The sequence below is a fragment of the Dysidea avara genome, chromosome 6 (genome assembly GCF_963678975.1).
Source record: "Dysidea avara chromosome 6, odDysAvar1.4, whole genome shotgun sequence".
Lineage (NCBI taxonomy): Eukaryota > Metazoa > Porifera > Demospongiae > Dictyoceratida > Dysideidae > Dysidea > Dysidea avara.
The window spans coordinates 12,990,170-13,012,906 of NC_089277.1; the positions used below are offsets into that span (position 1 = coordinate 12,990,170).

General features: G+C 37.0%; 3 protein-coding genes and 1 long non-coding RNA gene across 8 annotated transcripts in view; 1 reads left to right on the forward strand and 3 right to left on the reverse strand.

The window, feature by feature from the left end:
- Positions 1 to 22,737, forward strand: part of LOC136259038 (DNA-directed RNA polymerase III subunit RPC6-like) — a 46,058-nt gene that overhangs the window by 17,553 nt on the left and 5,768 nt on the right. For 2 of the 4 annotated variants that reach the window (XM_066052447.1, XM_066052445.1), the window contains exons 2-6: positions 10,361 to 10,564; positions 11,682 to 11,794; positions 11,853 to 11,920; positions 12,107 to 12,219; positions 15,719 to 15,862. In XM_066052447.1, the coding sequence (XP_065908519.1) occupies positions 10,379 to 10,564; positions 11,682 to 11,794; positions 11,853 to 11,920; positions 12,107 to 12,219; positions 15,719 to 15,862 (624 nt within the window). In that variant the 5' untranslated portion in view covers positions 10,361 to 10,378. Of the gene's footprint in view, positions 1 to 1,754; positions 1,916 to 9,777; positions 10,248 to 10,360; positions 10,565 to 11,681; positions 11,795 to 11,852; positions 11,921 to 12,106; positions 12,220 to 15,718; positions 15,863 to 22,737 lie in introns of those variants that run through there. The other 2 variants (XM_066052446.1, XM_066052444.1) reach the window with 2 other exon arrangements.
- Positions 308 to 3,886, reverse strand: LOC136259039 (superoxide dismutase [Cu-Zn]-like). 2 transcript variants are annotated; one of them, XM_066052448.1, is made up of 4 exons: positions 3,591 to 3,886; positions 964 to 1,040; positions 752 to 912; positions 308 to 691 (listed from the first exon to the last, which is right to left on the reverse strand). In XM_066052448.1, the coding sequence occupies exons 1-4, from the start codon at positions 3,862 to 3,864 to the stop codon at positions 442 to 444; spliced, it is 762 nt and encodes a 253-aa protein (XP_065908520.1). In that variant the 5' UTR covers positions 3,865 to 3,886; the 3' UTR covers positions 308 to 441. The 2 variants fall into 2 exon arrangements, with proteins under 2 accessions (XP_065908520.1, XP_065908521.1); XM_066052449.1 differs by lacking the exon at positions 3,591 to 3,886 and adding an exon at positions 2,820 to 3,115.
- Positions 7,346 to 13,834, reverse strand: LOC136259040 (superoxide dismutase [Cu-Zn]-like). Its single transcript, XM_066052450.1, has 4 exons — positions 13,552 to 13,834; positions 10,076 to 10,152; positions 7,776 to 7,936; positions 7,346 to 7,722 (listed from the first exon to the last, which is right to left on the reverse strand). The coding sequence occupies exons 1-4, from the start codon at positions 13,817 to 13,819 to the stop codon at positions 7,473 to 7,475; spliced, it is 756 nt and encodes a 251-aa protein (XP_065908522.1). The 5' UTR covers positions 13,820 to 13,834; the 3' UTR covers positions 7,346 to 7,472.
- LOC136259043 (uncharacterized) lies at positions 18,412 to 21,741 on the reverse strand. Its single transcript, XR_010703164.1, has 7 exons — positions 20,446 to 21,741; positions 20,347 to 20,394; positions 19,608 to 20,296; positions 19,324 to 19,554; positions 19,053 to 19,276; positions 18,949 to 19,002; positions 18,412 to 18,899 (listed from the first exon to the last, which is right to left on the reverse strand). It is a non-coding gene; the product is annotated as an uncharacterized lncRNA (long non-coding RNA).

The following is a 22,737-nucleotide window of genomic DNA, read 5'->3' on the forward strand; positions in this document are numbered from 1 at the left end:
ATCCATGCATTGTAAGCACGATTGTAATCGGAGTAGTCAAATGCAATACATTTATAAAACACTGTAATCATAATTACAATCATAATAGTCATAGAAAGCAAAGTAATCTCGATCGTAACCAATTACTTTCCTTGTGTAATTGCCCTATGCCTGTTTTAGAGATTATGAGTAGGAAGTGTTGACTGCTCTATTAGAGTATCTCAATCGCCCATCTTGTGATCAATATGCTCGACTTGAACAATATTTCAAGGCAAGAAAAACAGGTAATTGTCTCACCAAAATTTAGACTACTGGTACACAAGTATCATTTCAGTAGTACATTGCAGTTTAATGATGTTGTTATCTGATAAAGGGTTTGAAAACACAAATTCACAGACTACTAACTATACTAGAAACGCTTTTTTCCTGTTCAGAGTAATGCGCACACAAAAACAATCTTGTCTATGTACTGCAAGCAGATGTACTGCATGGTGCTGTGGCAATCACTCCACAACCCAGCCTGGGCCCAGCATTTCCAGTCGCCATGCTTCCTGCATCACCAACAGTACCAAGGTCATCTTCATCACGATGTATGACTATACTTCGTCCCACAATTGACAATGGACCGTTAAGGGAGATTATGGAATCTTCAATATCTACAGTAGCCATATTGCTAGCATCAGCATTGATATTTCCCAAATCACCAACATGCCTAGAGAATGGAAAGAACTTTACTAATTTCTGTACTTCGGAAATTTGAAAGGTCTTATACCTTTCCTCATCACTAGGAGCACCATGGGTCCTTCCCAATGGATTATAGTGACCAGCTGCACTGGTACAGCCATTACTGAAGTCACCATATGTATGTACGTGGAATCCATGTGGTCCTTGAGGTAAATTGTTCACTCTTCCCTTTACTGTGACTGTGCCATTCTGTATAAATGAAATTACCATTGCTAGTAAGCATGGAAAATTTATTATCACCTCTTCTCTGAAACATATGGTTCCACTCAAGCTTCCTACTGTCAAAGCAGCAATGGCACATGTGACAGTGTTGTCCTCTACAAAGAAAACAATAACATACTATTTTATAAATTTACCCTGTAGCAGCACCTGTACATGCATATACCATTATTCTATGTAGTTAGTTATTGTATTCTATTTTTGCATTACTGTACATGCCACAATTCACTAATGTGCAACACAAAATATGTTATCTCAGTACATAATATCACACTATAAGCTTGTAAATATAATTTAGGACTAGGTCTGACTAAGCACTAATTATGCAACGCAGCGTATTTAGAAAACCAGTCTTTTGTTGGTCAGTAATTTCATTTAGAGATGGACCGATACCACTTTTTACCGATATTTCTGATACCAGTATTTGTACTGAAATTATTTGCTGATATCGATACCGATACTATACATTGAAGCCTAGACAAGTTTAATAGAAATTTCATTCAGTTGTGATACATAGCTAGCTATTAAAATATCACAGTAATTGATTGATCTCAGTTAATCAAGTTTAAAATATTCATTGTATAACAGCTAAACATGATAAAAACATCATTGTGGATTACTAATTTCTTGATTTGAGGTAGTTTTCTTGTAAGCTTATTGATAAGGCAATTAATTGCGTGGGCGGCCGATAATTGTACAATGTTTGTTACAGCTTTTCAACTAAACCTTTTCATGAAAAAGCAAGCCAAGTAGTCATAAACGTATTTCTTGAGGAACAACTGCATTACCATTTAAATACAAAGGATTCACGTGCTCTAATATATTAGAATACACACGGAGCAGTTGCAGCAATACTTGGAAAAGGGTAACAAAGGCTTTGTTTCGCTACTTTGTTAGCTCAACTAAGTTACTGATTAGCTCAACTAAGTTATTAGCTACTGGAAACTTAGCTAGAGATGGTTTAATAAAAGTGGTGAGTGTCTACTGTGGTATCTGTACCTTGTGTATGTGGTTATACTATAATATCTATGCTTGTATTACCGATCCAATACTGGTATCGGTCCACCTTTAATTTCATTGACTACCATATGTTATCCACTGTATGAGTGGGCTGCATGAGTTCTTAGTAAATCTACAGGTGCGATAATCCTATATACCTCTCTCATTTTAGGTGGTTTCATAAATAAATTGACTGCACTACTGATTGGTGCTTGCCTGATATGCTATATCTCATGAAAATGAAATCATGCAAGTGGCAGTACAGGGACAGGGTATACGTAGTAACTGTCTGGTTTTTTTTGTTTGTTAGTTTTTTGTGTTTGACAATAGGTAATATATTAGAGCAGTTTTCCAGAGTAGCCTCATTACTAACCAACAACAAATAGTCGCAATACTATGTGGTAGTAATGTAATTAGCTACATCTAGAGGATGAGGGTTTAGAATCTTTCCATCCACTATATATATATATATATATATATATATATATGCTGCAAAGTCCTTTCATGCAATATGTCTTTAAGTGCATAAGCACTGCATTCATAATTATGTATATTTCCATCCTGTATATGATGCCAGTTAGACCTGTTTAACATGTTACAACCAGTTCTATTATTCTTCCAAATCAGTTTCTTAACAATCCATAAAAAGTGCTATGTGGTTTAATGGTTTTACAATAAAGGAAAGTGGCATGGTAAATGGTAAACAGGATTACTTGGCAATGGGGGTATGCAAGCATTTTATTGATGTGACAGGGTGTCTCTCTTGGAATTCTCGCATAAATGCTATCCCTGCAAATCAACAATAGGACAGTACAATCACCTATACTCTCTCCACAACATAAAAATACAGTTCAGTGTGTCCATTGTGATCAGCTTACCTTCATTGACACAAATAGGCATACTATTTGACCACGTTGCTTGTCCATCAATACACATGCATCTCAGAGAAGAGTGACCTTGCAATAAGTATCCAGGATTACACCGAAATCGTACTGTTTGGCTAACCCTTCTCCTTCCACGAGCAATTCCATTTTCAAATGTCCCTATCCTACTACACTTACGAGGCCTACATGATTCAGGTGGCCCTTGTGCACTTGTCAACACATAAAAAGTCAGTACAATAGTTGCAATGAGGAATTTCATAATCATCAATAAGGTATATAATATGAGAATAGTTTAGCCTAATGTTTTTATATCGAGCATAGCTTGATGTGGTTTCTTTTGTTTATGACATCATTGTAGCATATGTTTACTGCAAGTTGCAATGTCAGCAGTCATGTGTCTTCAGTGGTCACAATAAATAACCTACCCACTATATGTGCATACTGTACATGTAACTATCTAGGTAGTAAAAAAGAAGAGTAACGTTCTTTCTGTGGTCCCTACTGTGTGTGAGTTTTGAGACATATGAAAAGGGATAAACTTGTTGTACCAGTATTGCCAGATATGTGTCACACTATGGCAGTCTGGCACCAGCTGTCTGGATGTGTACATGAATACATTTAGGAAATGGACAGGCAACCAAAACTGCAAATACAGCATTTCCATGCACATGTGTTCATAAATCACAATGTTCTGTTTGTTCACAAAACACTGCATGATAATTAAGGTACACACTATATATACATGTATATAGTGGACTTAGTTACCTTCACTAACACATATAGGACGTTCTCCTTGCCAGACTGGTTGTCCACCTTCACAGATACATGATCTAGAAGAGTGACCTTGTAGTACATACCCAGCTTTACAATAAAAAACAGTGTTTCTGCCTATCTGTCTTGAGCCACGGACAAAGCCATTTGCATGTCCCCTTATACGTCTGCATCTACGCCTCACACATTCTGTATTTGTTATACCACCACTTGATATTCCCCAAAGACCCAGCAAAATAACTAATGTCCACAACTTCATTTTAAGCATCAAATACTATCTACTGTAAGATTGGTTGCTTCCTGCTTTTATATACCACCTGATGTGGTTTTTCTTTATCATTTTCCTTTGTTAGCTCTCACATTTGTGTAGCTTCATGTGGGAAAGCCATACAAATCAAAGTCACAGGTTACAATGCCAGATGGAAGTATGATGGTTTTTAAACTGTGGCTGAGCATTGAAGGTGCTGATGACTGAGCTAACTATAAAAATCTGTTCATTCACATACTACAAATTATTTTGTAAACTGGTTTGTGTTTTGTTACAGTGAAAATATATATATATATGTTAAAGCATAGCAGCGAGTACTATATGAAAAATAAAGTATGAGGCACGTGGCCGAGATGCTAATAAAACACGAGGCGAAGCCAAGTGCTTTATTAGCATCGAGGCCAAGCGCCAAGTACTTTATTTTTCATATAGCACGAGCAAGGCTATGCTTTAAATGATTTATGGAACTTTCTAGTCGTGTAGCTTCACCATACACTAGGACTCGTAATTAACACGCATTGCGCGAACTATTAGCAGCCTGAATGCGCACAAACTAGTTTAACAAAGTAACTCACACGTAGTTTACCATAGTTTGGTATGGAAGACGTTCATCTCGTATTTTGGCAGGTTTTGCTTGCAACCCACAGTCGATTCTATTGTGAGCCACATGGAAAAATATTTCCGTGATATCTCCAGGACTTGTCCGTTTACATTAACAAATGTAACAGCTACGTTACCTTCTCCCACCCATCATCGAAGCATTCTATAAAAGCAATCCAGTGGTAGAACTCGTATTGACTGGGGTGATTGATCACTCAGCGCGGCGAGGGTATCAGCCTTCACCAGCGTGGGTGATTAGTCATACTGGCATGAGCCCCGCAGGCTATTAGCCTGCACTAAGGCATGTGGGCAACTGTGCTCTTTGTTGCCCACAAAGAGTGCTTTATTCGTTCAATAAAGCACTCTTTGCGGTTCAATAAAGCACTCTTTGTGGTCTGAAGCACTGTTGGCCGGCTGAGAGTGTACTTTATGAAAGTTAAAGTACACTTTTTTTCTTTTATCTCGCCCACGTAAAGTTCTATAAATATATATGTGACTGAATTTGACAAAACAAGGCTTCGACACACAAAACTTCGTTAGGAGATATGGTGATTTAATCATTGTGTAATAACTTCCCAGTGCCTACAGCTGTGCAAACAAAATTTGCACCAATTATTCATCTATGTACTAGCTATCACTGAGTGGGTGTATAAATTTCTGATACCCAAAATTTGCCCTGTTTAGGGCAGCTTTTTTCGAGCGGGTAATAATATCACAGGTGGTAGTAATAGGGTGGTGGGTGGGCTTAATATAGGGGTATAAAATGAAGTAAGAAGACGAATGGAATCCAGAGGCCAAGTTGGGGCCCTCCATGGCCTTCAAATCACTCCAAATTGACTGAGAACACTATTGGTGAGCTCTCTGTGAAGTCCCAGCTCACTACACACCATTATCACAAATCCATGGCCATTTAATGGCGCCAATCTCCCACTCGTGGCTTTGACAGGGTCGGAAAAAAGCTGCTACAGAAACCAGACTTGCCAGTCCTGAAGGAAGTACAGTGTGGAATATGATAGTGTGTTAGACCAGCAATCCATTTCTGGTAAAAACGTAAGTTTGATTTTGTGTGTGTGGAAACCTGGTTATATGAAATCTGGTCACATATATATATATCAATGTAACACCCTCTCTGCTAATCCATTTTGGCACGTGCACATCATTGACAATGCATTATTATTATATTTATTACTGTGCAGCAATCAAAAGATTATAATGCACAGGTGTGATCATAAAAGTTACTTAAGTTATTACAAAACTCATTAGGGGTAGAGGAATTAATTACATCAGCAGGGAGTTGGTTCCATAATTTGATGGTTGATGGGAAAAAGGAAAATTTGTATGCATCAATTAGAGTCACTGGTTGGTGATAGTAGCCACTCCTTAAACTTGAAAGTTTAGGGGTAAGATCATCTGTAGGCACAATCAAATATCCATTAATTATTTTGCATGGCTACTAAGCAAACACTGAACTGAATTGCCACCAACAACCACTTGAAACTACTAATAACACACGGTTGTTTCATCAAAAAAGTTAGTGCACCACACCAGTGTGTGATAATCAGCAGAATTGAAAAAAGAAAATGCAAATACCATATATACATATAAATTTTTGAGGGACAATTTTTGCAGTTGCTTAGCTGTCTGTGAAACTTCCATTATTCAAAAATATCAAGATATTTGACAACAACCATTCCTGACTTATACAAAAGCCCTCAAAAGTTTGGATTAATCTCCTAGGGCCTTGGACTTACCTTAAAATCACTGTAAAATGCAAGACTGTGCTTGAATTCGGTATACATAAGACAAAGTTACTTAACAAGTTGGTGCAAATCTGATAAACAGTCAGAGAGTTATGGATTTTTAATCTGCTACAGAGTACAGTGCTTACAAAAGTCATTTGAAAAATTTATAGGTACATGTACATTACCTGTAGCTCAAACTGTTCATGGTTGAAAAGATCTAAGGAGTTACAAAGGAAAAACCAAATATGTATAAATTTGCAAGTTAAGCTGTAATACTATCAACCTTCCTGGAACATCAAAACTCCAATCCTTACCCTTAAGCTTATCAACTCCCCTTAATTTCTACCTTATAAATAATAAAAACTATATAGTCTTGCAATAGAACATTCTACAGAACTGTATGTGTGTCATGGGGGGGAAGAGGTGATTACTAAAACACTATTTTAGAGCTACATTAATCCAAATACTATAGCCAACTATTCTAGATATCCAAATGAACTTTTTAAAACTACAGTGTAAGATAAAAATTAAACCTCTTCTTGATCACACTCCATTTTCACCATTGTAGCAATTGTCCTGCCATATCAATTGGTTAATTTTTTATGCTTTTGAAGCCCATACTGACTTAAATGCTTCCTTTTGTAATAAACGTTAATCCTTAAATATCTCTACAGTTAACACCTGGATAAAATGAAAGATCTTGTATATACAGCACACTGAGCACAGATCTTTATTTATGACAGTGGAGCTGTACAGCCACTACAACCATTCCCCATTCACGTCCCGTGTTGGCTAGAGCTCTATTAGGGCCCAAAACCACTAACATGGATCGCCACTACGCTTGGGAAAAGCAACAAGCTAAAGCAGACCACTCAAGTTTAGTTTATGAAATTTGATAGTTTTTTATGTGGCTTTGTAATCTACTGCCATGGGTGATAAAGACCGACCCAGTCACTTATGTACAAATCACATGTACAATATCATAATCCTGCTTTGTAACAATAACAGTACAATGGGTCTAAAATTGGCTTGTGTATGATTGATGGACCTTGAGCATTGGCAAAACTGTTCATGTGCAAATACTGTGTACAGCCATATGGTATATCAAAACTGTCATCTTGGTTACCCATTTAGAATAATTATTATATGTACTTCAAAGTCGACACAGTACGTACTGTAGGTACTACTGTAAACTCATCGTCTTTTATTATCATCAATACAGCAAACTTATAACAATACAAATTATCTAACATTTACTTAAAACAATCAATCTTCTGAATCACAAGCAGAAGCAGCAGCTATGGCGATGACTCCACAACCCAACCTGGCCCCAGCATTTCCAGTTGCCAGACTTCCTGCATCACCACCAGTACCAAGGTCATCTTCATCACGATGTATGACTATACTTCGTCCCACAATTGACAATGGACCATTAAGGGAGATTATGGAGTCCTCAATGTTTATATAGGAAGTGTTTGTGTTGTCAGCCATAATATTACCCAAGTCACCAACATGCCTAAAATTATTTGACCATTATACAGTTGAATAATATAATATTACATACAGTACCTCTCTTCATCATCAGGGGCACCATGTGTCCTCCCCAGAGGGTTGTAATGACCACCTGCACTACTGCAGCCCTCAGTGAAGTCACCATACTCGTGTACATGAATGCCATGCAACCCTTCTGGTAAATTCTCCACTCTCCCTGTTACTGTAGTGATTCCATTCTGTGTTCAGAAATAGGATATTATAAGCAGGAGTATAAAAAGTCAGACAATTGGACTTGGGAAATTAAGTCAGTTGAAAAGGGAATGCTCATAAATAGGTCTAGACGTCAGACATGGGGCCAAGTACATTTAAAAGTACTTAAGTAAAGTACAAGTACTTTTGAATTTTCCAAGTACAAGTACAAGTACTCCTGCAGCACTCAAGATAGTACTTAAGTAAAGTACAAGTACATGCTGGAAGTACTTAAGTAAAGTACAAGTACATTTTGCTGTAGTAAAATATACACTGTAATCAATGTATTGTAGTATGTAAGTGTGTCTAGAGGGGTTGATACTTTCAAGTTTTTGTCAACCATTCTCTCTCCGAAACTCTTAAAATGCACTGCCTTGAACAGCAGCATTGTTTTTGTTTGCTCGTGGGAACATGATACATAGTATGGTTGGGGAAGGTAGTAGAAGAATCGCAAGTAGTTGTAAATTGCACCTTCATACAATTTTGTTATTCTCATTGTACACCCACTGTGTACAAACTACGTACAATGTTTGCAGTACTTACAAGTACTTAAAGTACTCAAGTACATAGTGAAGTACTTGAGTATAAGTACAAGTACATTGGGGAAATTAAGGAAGTATTTAAGTAAAGTACAAGTACTTTCAAATTTGTACTTAAGTGTACTTAAGTATAAGTACTCATGTACTTGGCCCCATGTCTGCTAGACGTACATGTACAAAGAATAATCCAGGAAAAGCTTATACAGCTATGTGAATAATGTCATTAATAGTTGAAGTCACTTTATTTATACAACAGAGTCGGAGAACAGACCTCAGCATGTACATACAAGAGTGTGAATTTGACTGTTTCAGGTTATACTCAGTTGTGATCCCAAACTTTTAACCCCCCTCCCCTTGGTCCAGATTCCTGATTCATTTTATTGAGCTACTTATACGGATCTATCACATGTATAAAAAGTGTAACACACGTAACATAATAACTATTAAGGAAATATTTAGATGTTTGGCCCACTTTCTGAAACCAAGAGTACATAACAAAAATAGGGAGGGAGAGTGTCTAACTAGGACACTTTCAGCCAAAATCACTGTGTATTATAGACAATCCACACATTGGTAGAGCAAAAGCTTTACATTATTCAACACTTATCAACAGCACTCAACACCTATCAACAAATCTCTATCATCAGTAAAAGTGTTAATTTGTTCAAAGATCATTGTCTGTTCAATAATTAATGATTTGACCAGGGCCCTATGGAAGTTAAATTATATGAGTGAGATGAGCAAATGTAATACTGGTATTTCCTTCACACCACACAATATTACATTACATGTAGTGAATCTTATAAAATATAATATGCAGCGATTTTGTACAGGCTGTATTGGCAGTTAGACACTCTCCCTCCCTATTTTTATTATGTACTCTTGCTGAAACTATATTAGCTAGGGACTGCCCTACCACCACCCCCCCAGAACTAGTTGTCAAGAGCCACAACCAATACCCAGGTAGCTAGATCAACACATGTGGGGTGATGTGTTTATCAGGGGAACTAGCTAGCTTATTTTGAGCTCTGTAGAGTGTGCAAAGCATTTGTGCTCTTTCTTGGTCTGGGGCATGTTTTATTCGAAGGCAATGTCACAGTACATCACTTTGTTCTGTACAGCTGCTCATTTTGATCTGTACTAAAACAATAATAAGCTAATAAGGAGGCTGGCACCCCTCCCCTTAGTTCTTTTGAGGTTGTTCTAGTACCTCGTGTTTTGTTGTGCAACTCTACGCAATTCTGGATAAAAAGGTCAACACAAAATGAAATAACTGCCCTTGCAATTTTTAGGCACTAGCATGCCTTATATTATGAGCAGCTCAAAAATGTGGTAATTTTCATGAAATTACAAGGACTCTGCAACTAGATGGGATAAATAATTTAGCAGAATCTGGACCGAGAGGAAAAGTATCAAAAACCATGTTTTGGGGATCTTAACGTGAACTTATATTTCTGCTGTTTACACTTTGAAGCTGCATGCTTGAACTTAACTTTATAGAAAGTTGAGGAACCCAAGCCTAGCTGATCATGGATATGGAGTAAATGTTTTGCTATGCACGAGTCACACTATACACATACACAATACCTGTTCTCTCAGATACAATGTTCCAATAAGATCACCTGATGTTAGCGGGACAACGGCACACGTGTTAGCATTCTCCTCTGCAAAATACAAACCCACAACCACAATTAAATATTTGTGATGTGTAATTATAATACGTGTGTGTGCGTTCTATACGAGGTTCTGTACGTTGGAGGTAAGTATCATACTCAGTATCATGCGTATGTATTAAAAGGTTAAATGTTGCATAGTACAGGTATTAGACTACCACTGTTTCCAGGAGTCAATTTTGAATTTTTTTTTTTTTAGGATCAGCTGTCTTGAAGAATGGATCAACTAGCAAACATTACCGCTGTAAAGCAGGAGCCAGTTGACCCAGTTCATCTTGAAAACACCATATTACGGTTGTGTAGAGAAAACCCCAAGGGAATAACAGACAGCTTGCTGCAGTCAGAGTGTCCTGGAATCAGTGTTGAACAGAGAATGAAAGCACTTCAACGATTGCTCTCAATGGTAATGCAGTGATCAAGGGTATAATACTATCATGTAGCCAGAACACTACCTTTTTGTATGCAGGTGGGAACTTTTTCCTCCTACGTGCAATAGTGGTCTAGCCTTTTCCATAACAACACAATTAAAATGGGCGATCTTTATTTGGGGTACTCTAATATTTTCGAGTATTGGATCCTATGGGCGGTAAAAGAAGATCAATTGTTTGTGTAATCCAGAAAGAAACTATCACGGTAAAACTGGAAGGTATGAGTATAATGCTATTAACGGAATTCGTTTTTGCTACTTCCAAAATTTTCGGCTGGTTTTCTAAGTAGAGTGGAAACATTACTCTATTAATGACATAGTAACCATACCTAATCGCTGCGCCTCAATATAGGTTTTATTAATCTGGTAATAATAAATCAAAAACACTCGCATCATAGGAAACAGTACTCAAAAATATAAGAATACCCCAAATAGAAATTGGTGTGATGTCATTATGGAAAGGATTATGACACTGTATATAGCAATTTTCATCCTTTTAAATAACTGCCATATTAGGTCACTCCAAATAATCTGTTTTCCATCCTTGACTCGGGCATATTATGCGTGCAGGTGGTCATTGGCAGCTTTTCAAGCATACTTAATCTTTTACATACACCTGTATCTTCCTTTTTAGTTACAAAATTGCACAAAGGTGCCAATTTGGTGACACATAAGCTGACATTGTTACAAGCTGAGCGTGCACAGAATACAAAGAAAATAATGAAAAAATATTGAGTAATGGAATATTTAGAACAAGCTGACAGTAACCAGATGCGGGCAGTGGACAGGAAACAGAATTTATTTTGGGTGGCCTTATATATTGTAAGCAACCATGCAATCCATTTTATCATGCATATAGTATTGTTGTGCCCTTTATATTTATGCATGCCATCCCACCAGTAGAAATTAAAATCTCAAGTAAAATCTCAAGTTGGCACATCAATATTTGGAGCGGCCAATTTATCTTAGTACTGTAGTTTGCTTTAACATTAAAACAGATTGATCTGGTGGCAATAATTGGGTGTTGCCGTATCCACAACAGAGATCTATCTCTTATGCTAAACTTTGTATTAATTGTGAGTATATTTTCTAGAACCAACTTGATTTACTCCGGCAAGGCCAGACTCTGGTATACAAAGCAAAAGCTGCTTCAACAAGTGGAGCATCTGCTAGCAATAGTGGTGCTATGTCAGCATCACTTAGCAGGTACAACATCTGTGGTTTGTTCTTTAATTGATTGACTGATGTATGTAATTTTTAATAGCAAGACAAGGGGATTTGAAGTGGAGGAACGATTGGTATATCAAATAATTGAGGATGCTGGAAACAAAGGTAATATGAGTATTTGTATATATGCACACATACTACAGCTAGAGTAATGCATTGTTTTGTCAACGTACATGCTATCCAATTGTCTATTATATCAGTATGGTACACACTATGAACATATATGCAAGTAGATCTACACTGTATGGGTATATAGTGTATTAACTATTTGAAAATATTATGCTTGCACAGGTATTTGGGTAAGGGACATCAAGTTCAAGTCCAATTTAGTACAAACACAAGTACAAAAGATATTGAAGACGCTTGAAAGCAAGAAACTTGTGAAACCTGTAAAGTCAGTACAGGTAAAGTTTTAGTACTGTACGATCAAATATACTGTATTACTAACTACTTGTTGAAAGACTACCACTTTAAATTATCCAGTTACAGTAACTATATTCCCCAAGCAAGAAATGAATAGCTTCTACTTATGTGCTTATTTGACTAAGGTGACAGGCGAAGGTTTGAATTCCAAAGTACCAAGTAGTATTATGTGCCATCACAGATGTGTATAGCAGTACTTGAAATAATGGTCGGATATCTGACCAATTGCAAAATTGTTGTTTGTCTGAGTATGTTCCATTTTGGCTGGACATAATGTCTGATCATAACATTATGCTCAACCCAAGCAAAATGCACATCACACTTGTAGGTGTTTTAAGGTAAAAAAATAATTCAATATCCAAGCAAGTTTGTACAAATGCCTAATCAAATATAATTTTGTGCAATCGACACTATGTCCTAGCATTTGTGTCTATTTATTCCAAGCACTGCTATAGTGTCCAATTATGCAGTATATGCATGGATGTGTCACCCTAGTCTCGAGGTGGGACAGCAAATACACCCTGTTAACCTTCTGCTTTAGTGTCATGCATTTGCATGTTGTATATACAGGATGTGTGAGTGTGGGTACATGTACGGGTATGTGTGTACTACTCTTTAGTAATTATAGACATTGTGTGCATGGTAATCCTGTTGTAAAGAAATTTTCAAGCAGGATACATTACATTAAAAGTTATTACACAAGGGGACTGTACAGCAAGTACTTTAGCCCAAACCAGTATGGGTTGCATCCTTGTTTAGGCATATAACCTTAACTTGCTTGTAAAATTCCTGATTTCTGCTTACACTTGTTTGGTAACATATCACTCATCATTATAACATCACATCAAAAGAAAAGAATAGGTAAATGAGGCTGTCATTGTATACAAACGTGCACCTCTATACCAAATACTACTTTGCAAAGTGGCGGTTTTGCATAATTCGACTACTACAGTATGTATTCTACCTGTTACACAGCCATGAATATGGAGAGAGATACAACCTGTATGCCAAACTACAATCTCCATTTTATTCTAACATGATAGGCATCACAAAACCATTAGTGTGCTATCCTGAATTCACACCTTGCGCTGTCAATGAACAGAAATGGAAGACAAAGGTTAAGTCCCTGATCTAGATTGACAGTCAGGAAATGTACACTAATGCTCTACTGTAAGGGGAGATTGAATTGACAAGTTTTTTTAGACATGTGCCCGAATACTCTGTATCCTACCAGTGTATCAACCAATGCTTTTGCTAGAGGCTACAGTGTACAGTAATACAAGCATTTATAATAGTGCAAGCAGTTTACTTACCCTCGCTGACACACTTAGGTATATCTCCAGACCACACAAACTGTCCATTAACATGTAAACATCTTAAAGATGAGGAGCCTTGCAGCACATATCCTGGACGACAGCAGAACCCTAGTGCACCGCCTATCCTATTTGAACCATAAGCATATCCGTTTTCAGGTCTTCCTGGATAGATACATCTACCATATCTACTGTACTGTCCATAATAAGTACATTGTACACTTCCCAGCATTGCAATTAGAGTTATGACTGTTTTCAACATCTTCATTGTAGTTGAATCCACTCTCTGTCTGTATTGTGTTGGAATAGACCAGAATAGTTGTTTTATACTACATGAAGTCAGCTCTTGTGTAGTTTCTTTTGTCTACTGCATGATCAGTGAATCCATACGAGATATGTGTTGCAAAACTGTGACTTGATTTTCACAGTTTTGATTTCACTTTGCATTTGTATTGGTACTATGGACCTTATCCAAAATGACTTCAGGCATGTAAAAATGGCCGCAATAGTTGTGGGACTTTCGTAAAATATGTGATATCTCAGCCAAGATAGAAGATATCGAACTCTAACCTGCATGTGTGATTATAAGGTAACTGAATGAATAACAATCTGGCATTAGTTTGAAAACCACCCGTAAATCACTTCTATGTATTTTTTGTAATGTCTTAAGCCATACCTCAATATCTTCTTTCTTAGCTGAGATATGATCGTAAATTTTTTTCCCACAGTCGTCCATACAAATTTTATCACAACTATCGCTGCCATTTTATGGCTGTAACGTCATTGCGGATAAGATCCATTGTATTCTGGCTTGTATTATGCAGCAAAATTAAAAATTAACCACCAAATATGAAACTACAGTACTGAGCAACACAAAATGAACCTACCGTATATGTGAAGATGATTAAGTTTAGCAAATTTCCTTGATTCGCTGAATTGGCCAAACTTTAGTCAACTTTTGTTGTTTGCAGTATATCACTGTTATTGGAAATGAATAATACGATATGTTATTTACTCATGCCGAGAGTTACTAATTGCTCGTACTGATAGCACTAAATTGAATATATTGAAACTTCACTTACTGTGGTGCAGTCACCTCCTTTAATCATTCAGTACTATGCAGGTATTCTGGCCACGTGTATGTGTATAAATTATATGTACATTGTTTTATGACAATGGTTTCAGTTTATTGATTTGTTTCATTGTTTTTATTTCAATCAGGCTGAAGAAGTATACAGTAGCTTCGTTTTCATCATGCATGTGTGTGTATATACAGCTGTATTTCTGAAATTCTGCATGCCTGTGCCAGCTTCCTGTGATGGCTTCCTGTGATACATGTATTTATGATTGCTGTCGCAGTTGTTCTACATATGTCTGCCTGTTTTTTACATGTATGTGTTAAAACTACAGTACATATTAGTATTCATGTATAGTGGAAGTAAACTTCCAGATAATTGTATTAAAGACTACTCAGGAACTACCTGTAGCTGTATAAATTAGGGCTGGGACGAAGCTTCGAATTCTTCGTGAGTTCGAAGGTTAAGTAAACTTCGAATTATAAAAGTATCCTTTGAAGCTTTGTAATGCACTCATAGTCTACGAAAGAATTACAAATATACGTCGCTATCTTTATTGTAGCTGCTTATTCCTCTTGCATGATCAATGTTTGTCTCTTCGTGATCAATCTTTGTGTGCCATGCCCACTTTTAAACCATCGCAGTTTAGCTTGCTACCATAGTTGCAGATTTAAAACACCTTATAAAGTGATAGATAATGCATGAAAAGCGTACTTTTAGCCATTACTAAGTGCTTACCTATGCATGATTGCAGTATATCCAACACACCCATTTGCAATCGATCGATCGCGTCATTCAGTACTGCTGCTATGCACTTTCCAAATGCTTACAAACTTATTAAATAGGTTTAGAAAGGTAAAACTTAAGAATGATGTGCATAAATGCAGGAAAACCTGTAACTTGAAAGCCAGCACCGAAGCTTCAAATGTTCGAACATTTTATTAGCGAATATTCGAAGGTAAATTTCAATATTCGTCCCAGACCTAGTATAAATACAATATGCACACATGTTCAATGAAATTGTACATGTACATGTACACTAATGGTGGTACAGTGATAGTCATGTTATGTGTGTCTCCTTACCCTTGTAGGCTAGTAGGAAGAAAGTGTACATGTTATATGACCTTAAACCTGATGAATCAGTGACAGGAGGTGCCTGGTACAGTGAACAGGATTTTGACTATGATTTTGTTGAAGTCTTGAGTGCCAACTGTCTTAAGTTTCTGAAGCAAAAGGTATTGTTTACTTATTGCATGAATGTGTGCCTGGGTGCATGTGTGTGTGTACATATACAATTCAATTCAACATTGCAATTCAACATTAATAATTCAATACTAAAGCAAAAGGACAACTATAGGCCATTAATTTCAGTGGTTGAGAATACATTGATACTTTTGAAATCAGGTACTGTAACAAGCAGATTATTGTTTAGCATTTAGGCTTCTGTGTATATGTGTATGTAGTGGTGTAAAATACAAATAAGATACACTAAAAGGATATTGCCTAAATTACTGTCTATTAGCATTTGCTAAATATTGTACTGTCTGTTAACACCCAGTTCACACAATCACAGTTTTGCATTGTTTGTTATGGTACTTTTCCTTGTAAGGCAAATGCTTTGATTGCATCGAGGCTGTAACTGCTGTACGTATATAGTCGAAACAAGCATGCATGTAAATGACTTCTTTGTTATTCTCCCCCATGTAGTAGGCAAAAGGACATTGTATTTATTTATTTTTCATGGGTGTGGGAATGGGTGCCCAACTCAAAATATTGTGCATGTTACATGCATGTACCATGCAACCTCCATGCACGTTTACTATATAACATGAGTGTTCCATGTATGTAAGGTGCATGTATCATGCAACATGCATGTTACAGTGAGGGGGATATGCATGTACCATGCATGCAATGACCATCTTCCAGTGACATGCATGTATCGTTCATAATACATGCATGTTGGTGTGGTTCATGTAGAATCCCACAATGAAAACCAACACTTGGTCATTAGATTATAAATACAAATTAAAACTTTCTATAATGGTGAAAAATAGTTAGGTAATTAAGTCGTGTGTATGACTGTTCTACATACTGTAGGTGACCCCAAGTAGTCAGTAATGATTCACATTAGTGTTGTTTTAGTAAGGACTTTCAGTTTTAGTTTTAGCTTTAGTTTTAGTTATAGTCATAGTCAGTTTCGTCAATAATTTTAGTTTTAGTTATAGCTAACTAAACCACCATCAGGTCACAAACTATAACGTATATTGATGTTTGGATGCTATGTACATATAGCAGTACAGTTTCATTCTGTGCTTTGTTCCACCTGTAGAGCATATGTGAACTTATACATGCAGTTGTCTGAGCAACATAGTGTTGTTTTAGTAAAGAGTTTTAGTTTTAGTTATCGCAAGAGTTAATAATAGAGAGTATCCAACGCTCAATAGGCCTGTGTAATATGAGCACGCACCTTGGATGGCCTCCAGGCCAGACGTGTTAACAACCTCAAAGGAGGAGCAAAAAGAGGCGTACATTTGGACTGCGATATCGATACGATTTTACAGTACTGTATCTTATGAGCTGGCTGCAATGGCTTCTAAAAGGACGCAGTGTGAAGAAGCACCCAAGCCCAAGAAGCAGCGTCAGACAAAGGTCATGCTGAAGAAAACGTGTAAGACGTTATAGGATTCTTTGAAATCCTTGGGTGCGAATGTTCTTGTAAGCGAAGCAGTCATGTGTATGAATGAATTTATGAATAGCCCACTGTTGTGTTTCGTTGAAGAACTGAGTAAAGAGAAGCAGCTGTTACAAGAACTGGTCGAGAATCATCGTCAAACTTTTGTAATGCTTCACTGCGAGTGCAAAAAGGAGAAAAACTCTCCAGTTAAGGTGGCTGGAATATTGTAGTGCAATTCTGTTGGAAGAAAGATACACTTTGGCAGCTATTCATTTGGTAGAGACCCCGGAATTAATAAATGTCTGGATTTCTTGAAGGAGCACACCATGTCAGTCCTTACTTGTAGACCAGTTATGACATCCTTGTCATCTGCAGTATGTAACACACTCCTGGAACATGTATCATCATTTCAAACCAAACAAGGCAAAACAGTTACAAGTAGTGTGGCTCCTGATATTGAAGAAGAAGGAGTCTATTACCGTTTTGGTGGAGGAGCCCTATGTGAAATGCTGCAATGACGATACAAGCAGATAAAAACATCAAGGAACAAGAATTTGACGTCAACAGAAATAAGTATGTTGCAGGCCATCAACACTAAAGACAAATCTGATCTACCTGGATACTTTCAATATAGAGATCAAGGTTTTATGTACTTCCTGTATAAGGTATTTATACCATTTCTACAGAAAATAGATACTGAAGTTACAGGGTGTAAGTTGCTTGTGAACGTAGAATCTTTAAATGAGCACGGGGACAACTTGATAAAGGTAAGTCGTATTCCCTGTTTGTTCTCTACTGAATTGCTTAATTTTTAAAGGTTACTCACGATGAATTGAGAAAAAGCTCATACAAGGATGATTTCAGTAGTGCATTAAAACAGCAACTTCCAGCTACCGTTTTTGGCAATGAAAGCGAGTTGGCAATGAGTAACATATACGAAGAATTTACTAGGAAACTTTGTAATGCGAGGATTCAGGAATTTATATCAGCCACAAAACAGGAATTCACAGCCAAGAAAGGATTGGCGTCAACTGTTGATACAAACTTACGTACTACATTATTAAGTGACCATACAAAATTGTTCAGTAAAGTAGGTAAATGAATATTACATTTGTTTTTGTGGAATACATGTTATAGTCTATATACCATATATGTACAAATTTTCAAGGTACACTGTATTAAGGTTTATGTAATGAAATTTTCATTGGCAGACAAACAACCACAAAATTCATGTATTTCAAAAGTTTGTGTGTATACAGTAAATAATACAAGAGATAATAATAAATGTATTATGTCATTCTGAAGTTATCTTGGTGCCATACGTCTTCTTCAGGGGGATTTCAAGGCAACTAAGTGTCTGATCACAATATCCACGTGATGTACAGCTGCACACTGTTTCACTAGGTGTGCACATCTAGAAGTAGCATAGTTACAGGCGTCAAGCTTTCCACCTGTGTTGTGCTTAAACTGGCTAAAGAGACTTTCAATGGATGAACCAGATATATTCAGTGGAGAAACAAAGTACCCTGGATATTTCTCAAGAAAATACTTGCAGAAAGCTTGGAATCCATAAATGTCTATATGTAGCAAATCCCGTGCTGGTAAAATCAAAGAATAAAATTACATACAAACAATTAATTAACTTACTCTGCCATGATAGAAAGACCTTTTGTGTGCTAGACGTATGAGCAAAATCTTTATCTAGACAATGAATAATTATTTAAGGCATGTTGCAAGTGCAGTCAGCATACCTTCAGAAAGCAGTGTTGAAATCCATATAGTAAGATACTTATAGCCTTGAGAAATGTTTTGTAAAACAGTGGAATCCATGGAACAAATTTTGTCAAAGCAATCCTTTCTGAAATATTAGGCTACAAGCCTCAAGGTATTTATGGGCTTCAATGGTAGTAGCTACATTGGGCGGTGGTGGTTCTTGATGAATATAGGAGTACAACTCTGTCAATACTTCCTCCTGCTGCATAAACAACTTTAACTTTAAATATATTGATAAATTTAACAAACTTGCATGGTTTTGGCCAGCGAAACATTTAGCTTTGTCCAAGAGTCCCTTAGTACATGTACTTCTTTCAGATGCGGAGCCATGTGGGTCTGTTGTTGTCTGGCTCTACCGACCTCTCATTTATACATATCCACAATGGTGGCCCACCCAAAAGAACTCTGTCCTTTTCCACATTGAAAAAGCTTAGTACCTCCAATCTTTGACGAAAATAGAGTGTTAATCATATTCTTGAGCTGTTATATGTTTATAAAAAAAAGTGGTACTAAAAATACACTAAGTTATTTACCTGGTGTGTTGGACAGACCATCCAACAAATTAAGTCTGGAGGACTAAACGGATTGATGAACCAAGGCTCAATTTCAAACTTGTCTGTGGAGTCAGGTTAAAGAGAATATGCACCATGCTGTCCTTGAGTAGCCTTGATGGTTGTAAGATTTGCAGCACAACCATCACACACTAACAAACTAGTCTTCAATCCATGATGTTGGAATAGTTGATAGTCTCAAGCACACATGTCAAAACAAATTTGTTGTCAACTGAATCGGCACAAGTAAAATATTATAATGTCATAAGTGCTGGTCAAATCACACCACAAAAATTGAAGTATGTAAGACGTCTGTGCTGCAACTTTGGATGCCTGCAGGAGCTGGTAAACATCAGTGACTGACATCAGATATTTACTGGTCATCGCTAGTCCAGACAATGTGTTATTTCGTGAATTCCACGTTAGTTGGCATGCCACTTTGACCTCATCGAACACCAGCACACCATCTGACTTGGGGAGATGTTTGCCTTGCTTCTCACACTTAGTTTTGAACAAGACATACTGGTCAGATATGGAATTGCTACTGGCACCTGGTTCATGCAAAAATGTACCAGTGTATGATTGTAATAATGACCTAGAAGGCAGCTGCAAAATATCAAAGTTCTTAAGTGCTTCATAAGCTGCAGCACTTCTGGTAAAAATGGCTAAAGCTATAAAGACCACATATGAACTCAAAATTGACATACTACAATAGCCTTACCAATCCGGATGGTGATCATATTCCATCGATTGTTTCATTTGCCAGTGACTAGGAAAATGCAAATTGCATTAATTTTCGATTTTACTATCTATTCCCTACCATTCCTTGCTTGATCTTCCTTAAATTGTTCCAGCTGATCCCTCTTATCTGTTGTCCATATCTCCCTTAACTTGTCACTAACACCATGGGCTTCTCCTTCCTCAAATATATGCTGTAATTCATCAACAGCAACACCATCAATAATGTTCATCACATCACACATCTGTGTGTGCTGATGATCCGACAAAGTTATCAAGCTTCCTCTTATCAATATCTTGTTCCATTGAAGCATTTTCTCTCCTCTTCATTTGACTTCTTGGGAACATACATGATAATCTAGCTTTTGAAGAGGAAGCTTGCCTTTTGATCTTCCTTGCTGGACTCTCAGATTTGGTGCATTGTAATTGTCTGTCTAGATGAGAGATTAATCTCTTGCAAGCTGAGCAGACAACTTCAGCTTTACATTTGTCTGCAACTGGGGCATTGGATGGCAGTGTAAACAACCGATTGCAATTGACAGACTCCACTCGATAAAATGGTGACTCTGTGTGTCTCACACTCTGTATGTGGAAACGTATCACCTCATGGTAGTGCTCCTGGTAATATGTCCACTCCATCCCTGAACAAAATTTGTATGGAGTCGTCTTGCTAAACCTTTTAAATAATTCGTGTACTTCCTGCTGGTTACTGAGAGTGCCACTTTCCAGTTCTTGCGGTAAGACGCGTACTTGATATCTTCCATCTTCTTGAGGCGTTATCTGAACACGAGACGTGAAACCTAGAGGTGGATGATGGGCTAATCCATGCTGTGTAACAACCATTATAGGCTTATTTCCGTCAAGTGTGGACGAAAGGGTAACTACGAGCTCTGGAAATTTCGGTCCTTCCTTACTACAGATCCATTCCAGTTGAAGCGTACTCGAACCATCCATCGTTTCATTACTAGAAACATCCTCCTGTTGAACGTCAGCTAGGGGTTCGATAGAAGATTCCTCTCTAATCTGTCGACATGCCGGGTTACAGACCGGAGTATCCATGACGTGCACACAATGGGTTCCACTCGCTCCAATATTGGTAGAAAATATTGAACTGGTTAAGTCAGCAAGAAGCGACTAATCCAATTATTAACACATATTCGAATTATGAACAAGGACGATGACAATCGATTTTATGTCTATAGTATGTTCATGTTGAGCTGAACCCTGAAAAACAGCTAAAAATTAAAAGTGGATTCTTTCTCAACAGAGTTAACATTTCTGCCAACTAGATGATTATTGGTAACAGCAAAGGTATCAACCACAGACACATACGGTTTGGCTCCATTACAAGTTCGGGAAGGCTCTAATGGACACTATACTTATATGGCTTCTCCATAGAAAATGTATTGTGAAAATTTTGATTGGCCATAAATATTATGTCAAACATTTGAACAACAAGATTTTAAAATATTTTTAGCGGGTCAAGCAGTACTACAAATGAGCCAAATTTCAAGATCGTGTGTAATTGCATCCATGAGTTATTAAATGTTTTTGAGGATTCAGCTCAACGCGAACATACTATAGCCAGGAGCCATCCAAGGTGCACGCTCGTATTACACAGGCCTATTGAGCGTTGGATACTCTCCCTCCCTCTATTATTAACTCTTGGTTATAGTCAATAATTTTAGTTTTAGTTATAGTAATGTTTCTTAATTCATTTTAGTTATAGATTTAGTTATGGTTATATCGTCTTTGTTGTTTTAGTTTTAGTTTTAGTTAAAAACATAAAAACCTTTTAGTTTTAGTTATAGTTTTAGTTGTGCGTAAGAATATCTTTTGGTTTTAGTTACAGTTTTAGTTATCTTTCTTAGTTTTAGATTTAGTAAAATATTTGGCTGTTTTTTAGTTATAGATTTAGTTTTAGTTATAATATGGATTTGCTTTTAGTTATAGTTTTAGTTAACTAATACATACACCCTATATTTGCCTTACTAAAAGTACTTTTAGTTTTAGTTATAGTTAACTAAAACAACATAGCAGGTTGGTAGCCATTAGATACAGACGTAACCATAATAATGACAAACTTTATGCATGTTACATGCATGCCACTTTTTGGAATCAGTACATGTTATGACATGCATGTTAGTATTCATGCTACATGCATGCACCCAGAGGCATAGGCAAGGGGAGGCATTTACCCCCCCATCACCGTAGTATTTGCTTTTTTTAAAACCTCCCGTCACAAGCTTACCAGTATTGAACTGACACACAAATGACTATAAATTATGTGCGCTACTGCGCAGTATCACCAGGGGTTGCTAGTGATTGTGCACTCACAACATTCAACTTGCTCGTAAATCCACCAAATGAAAAT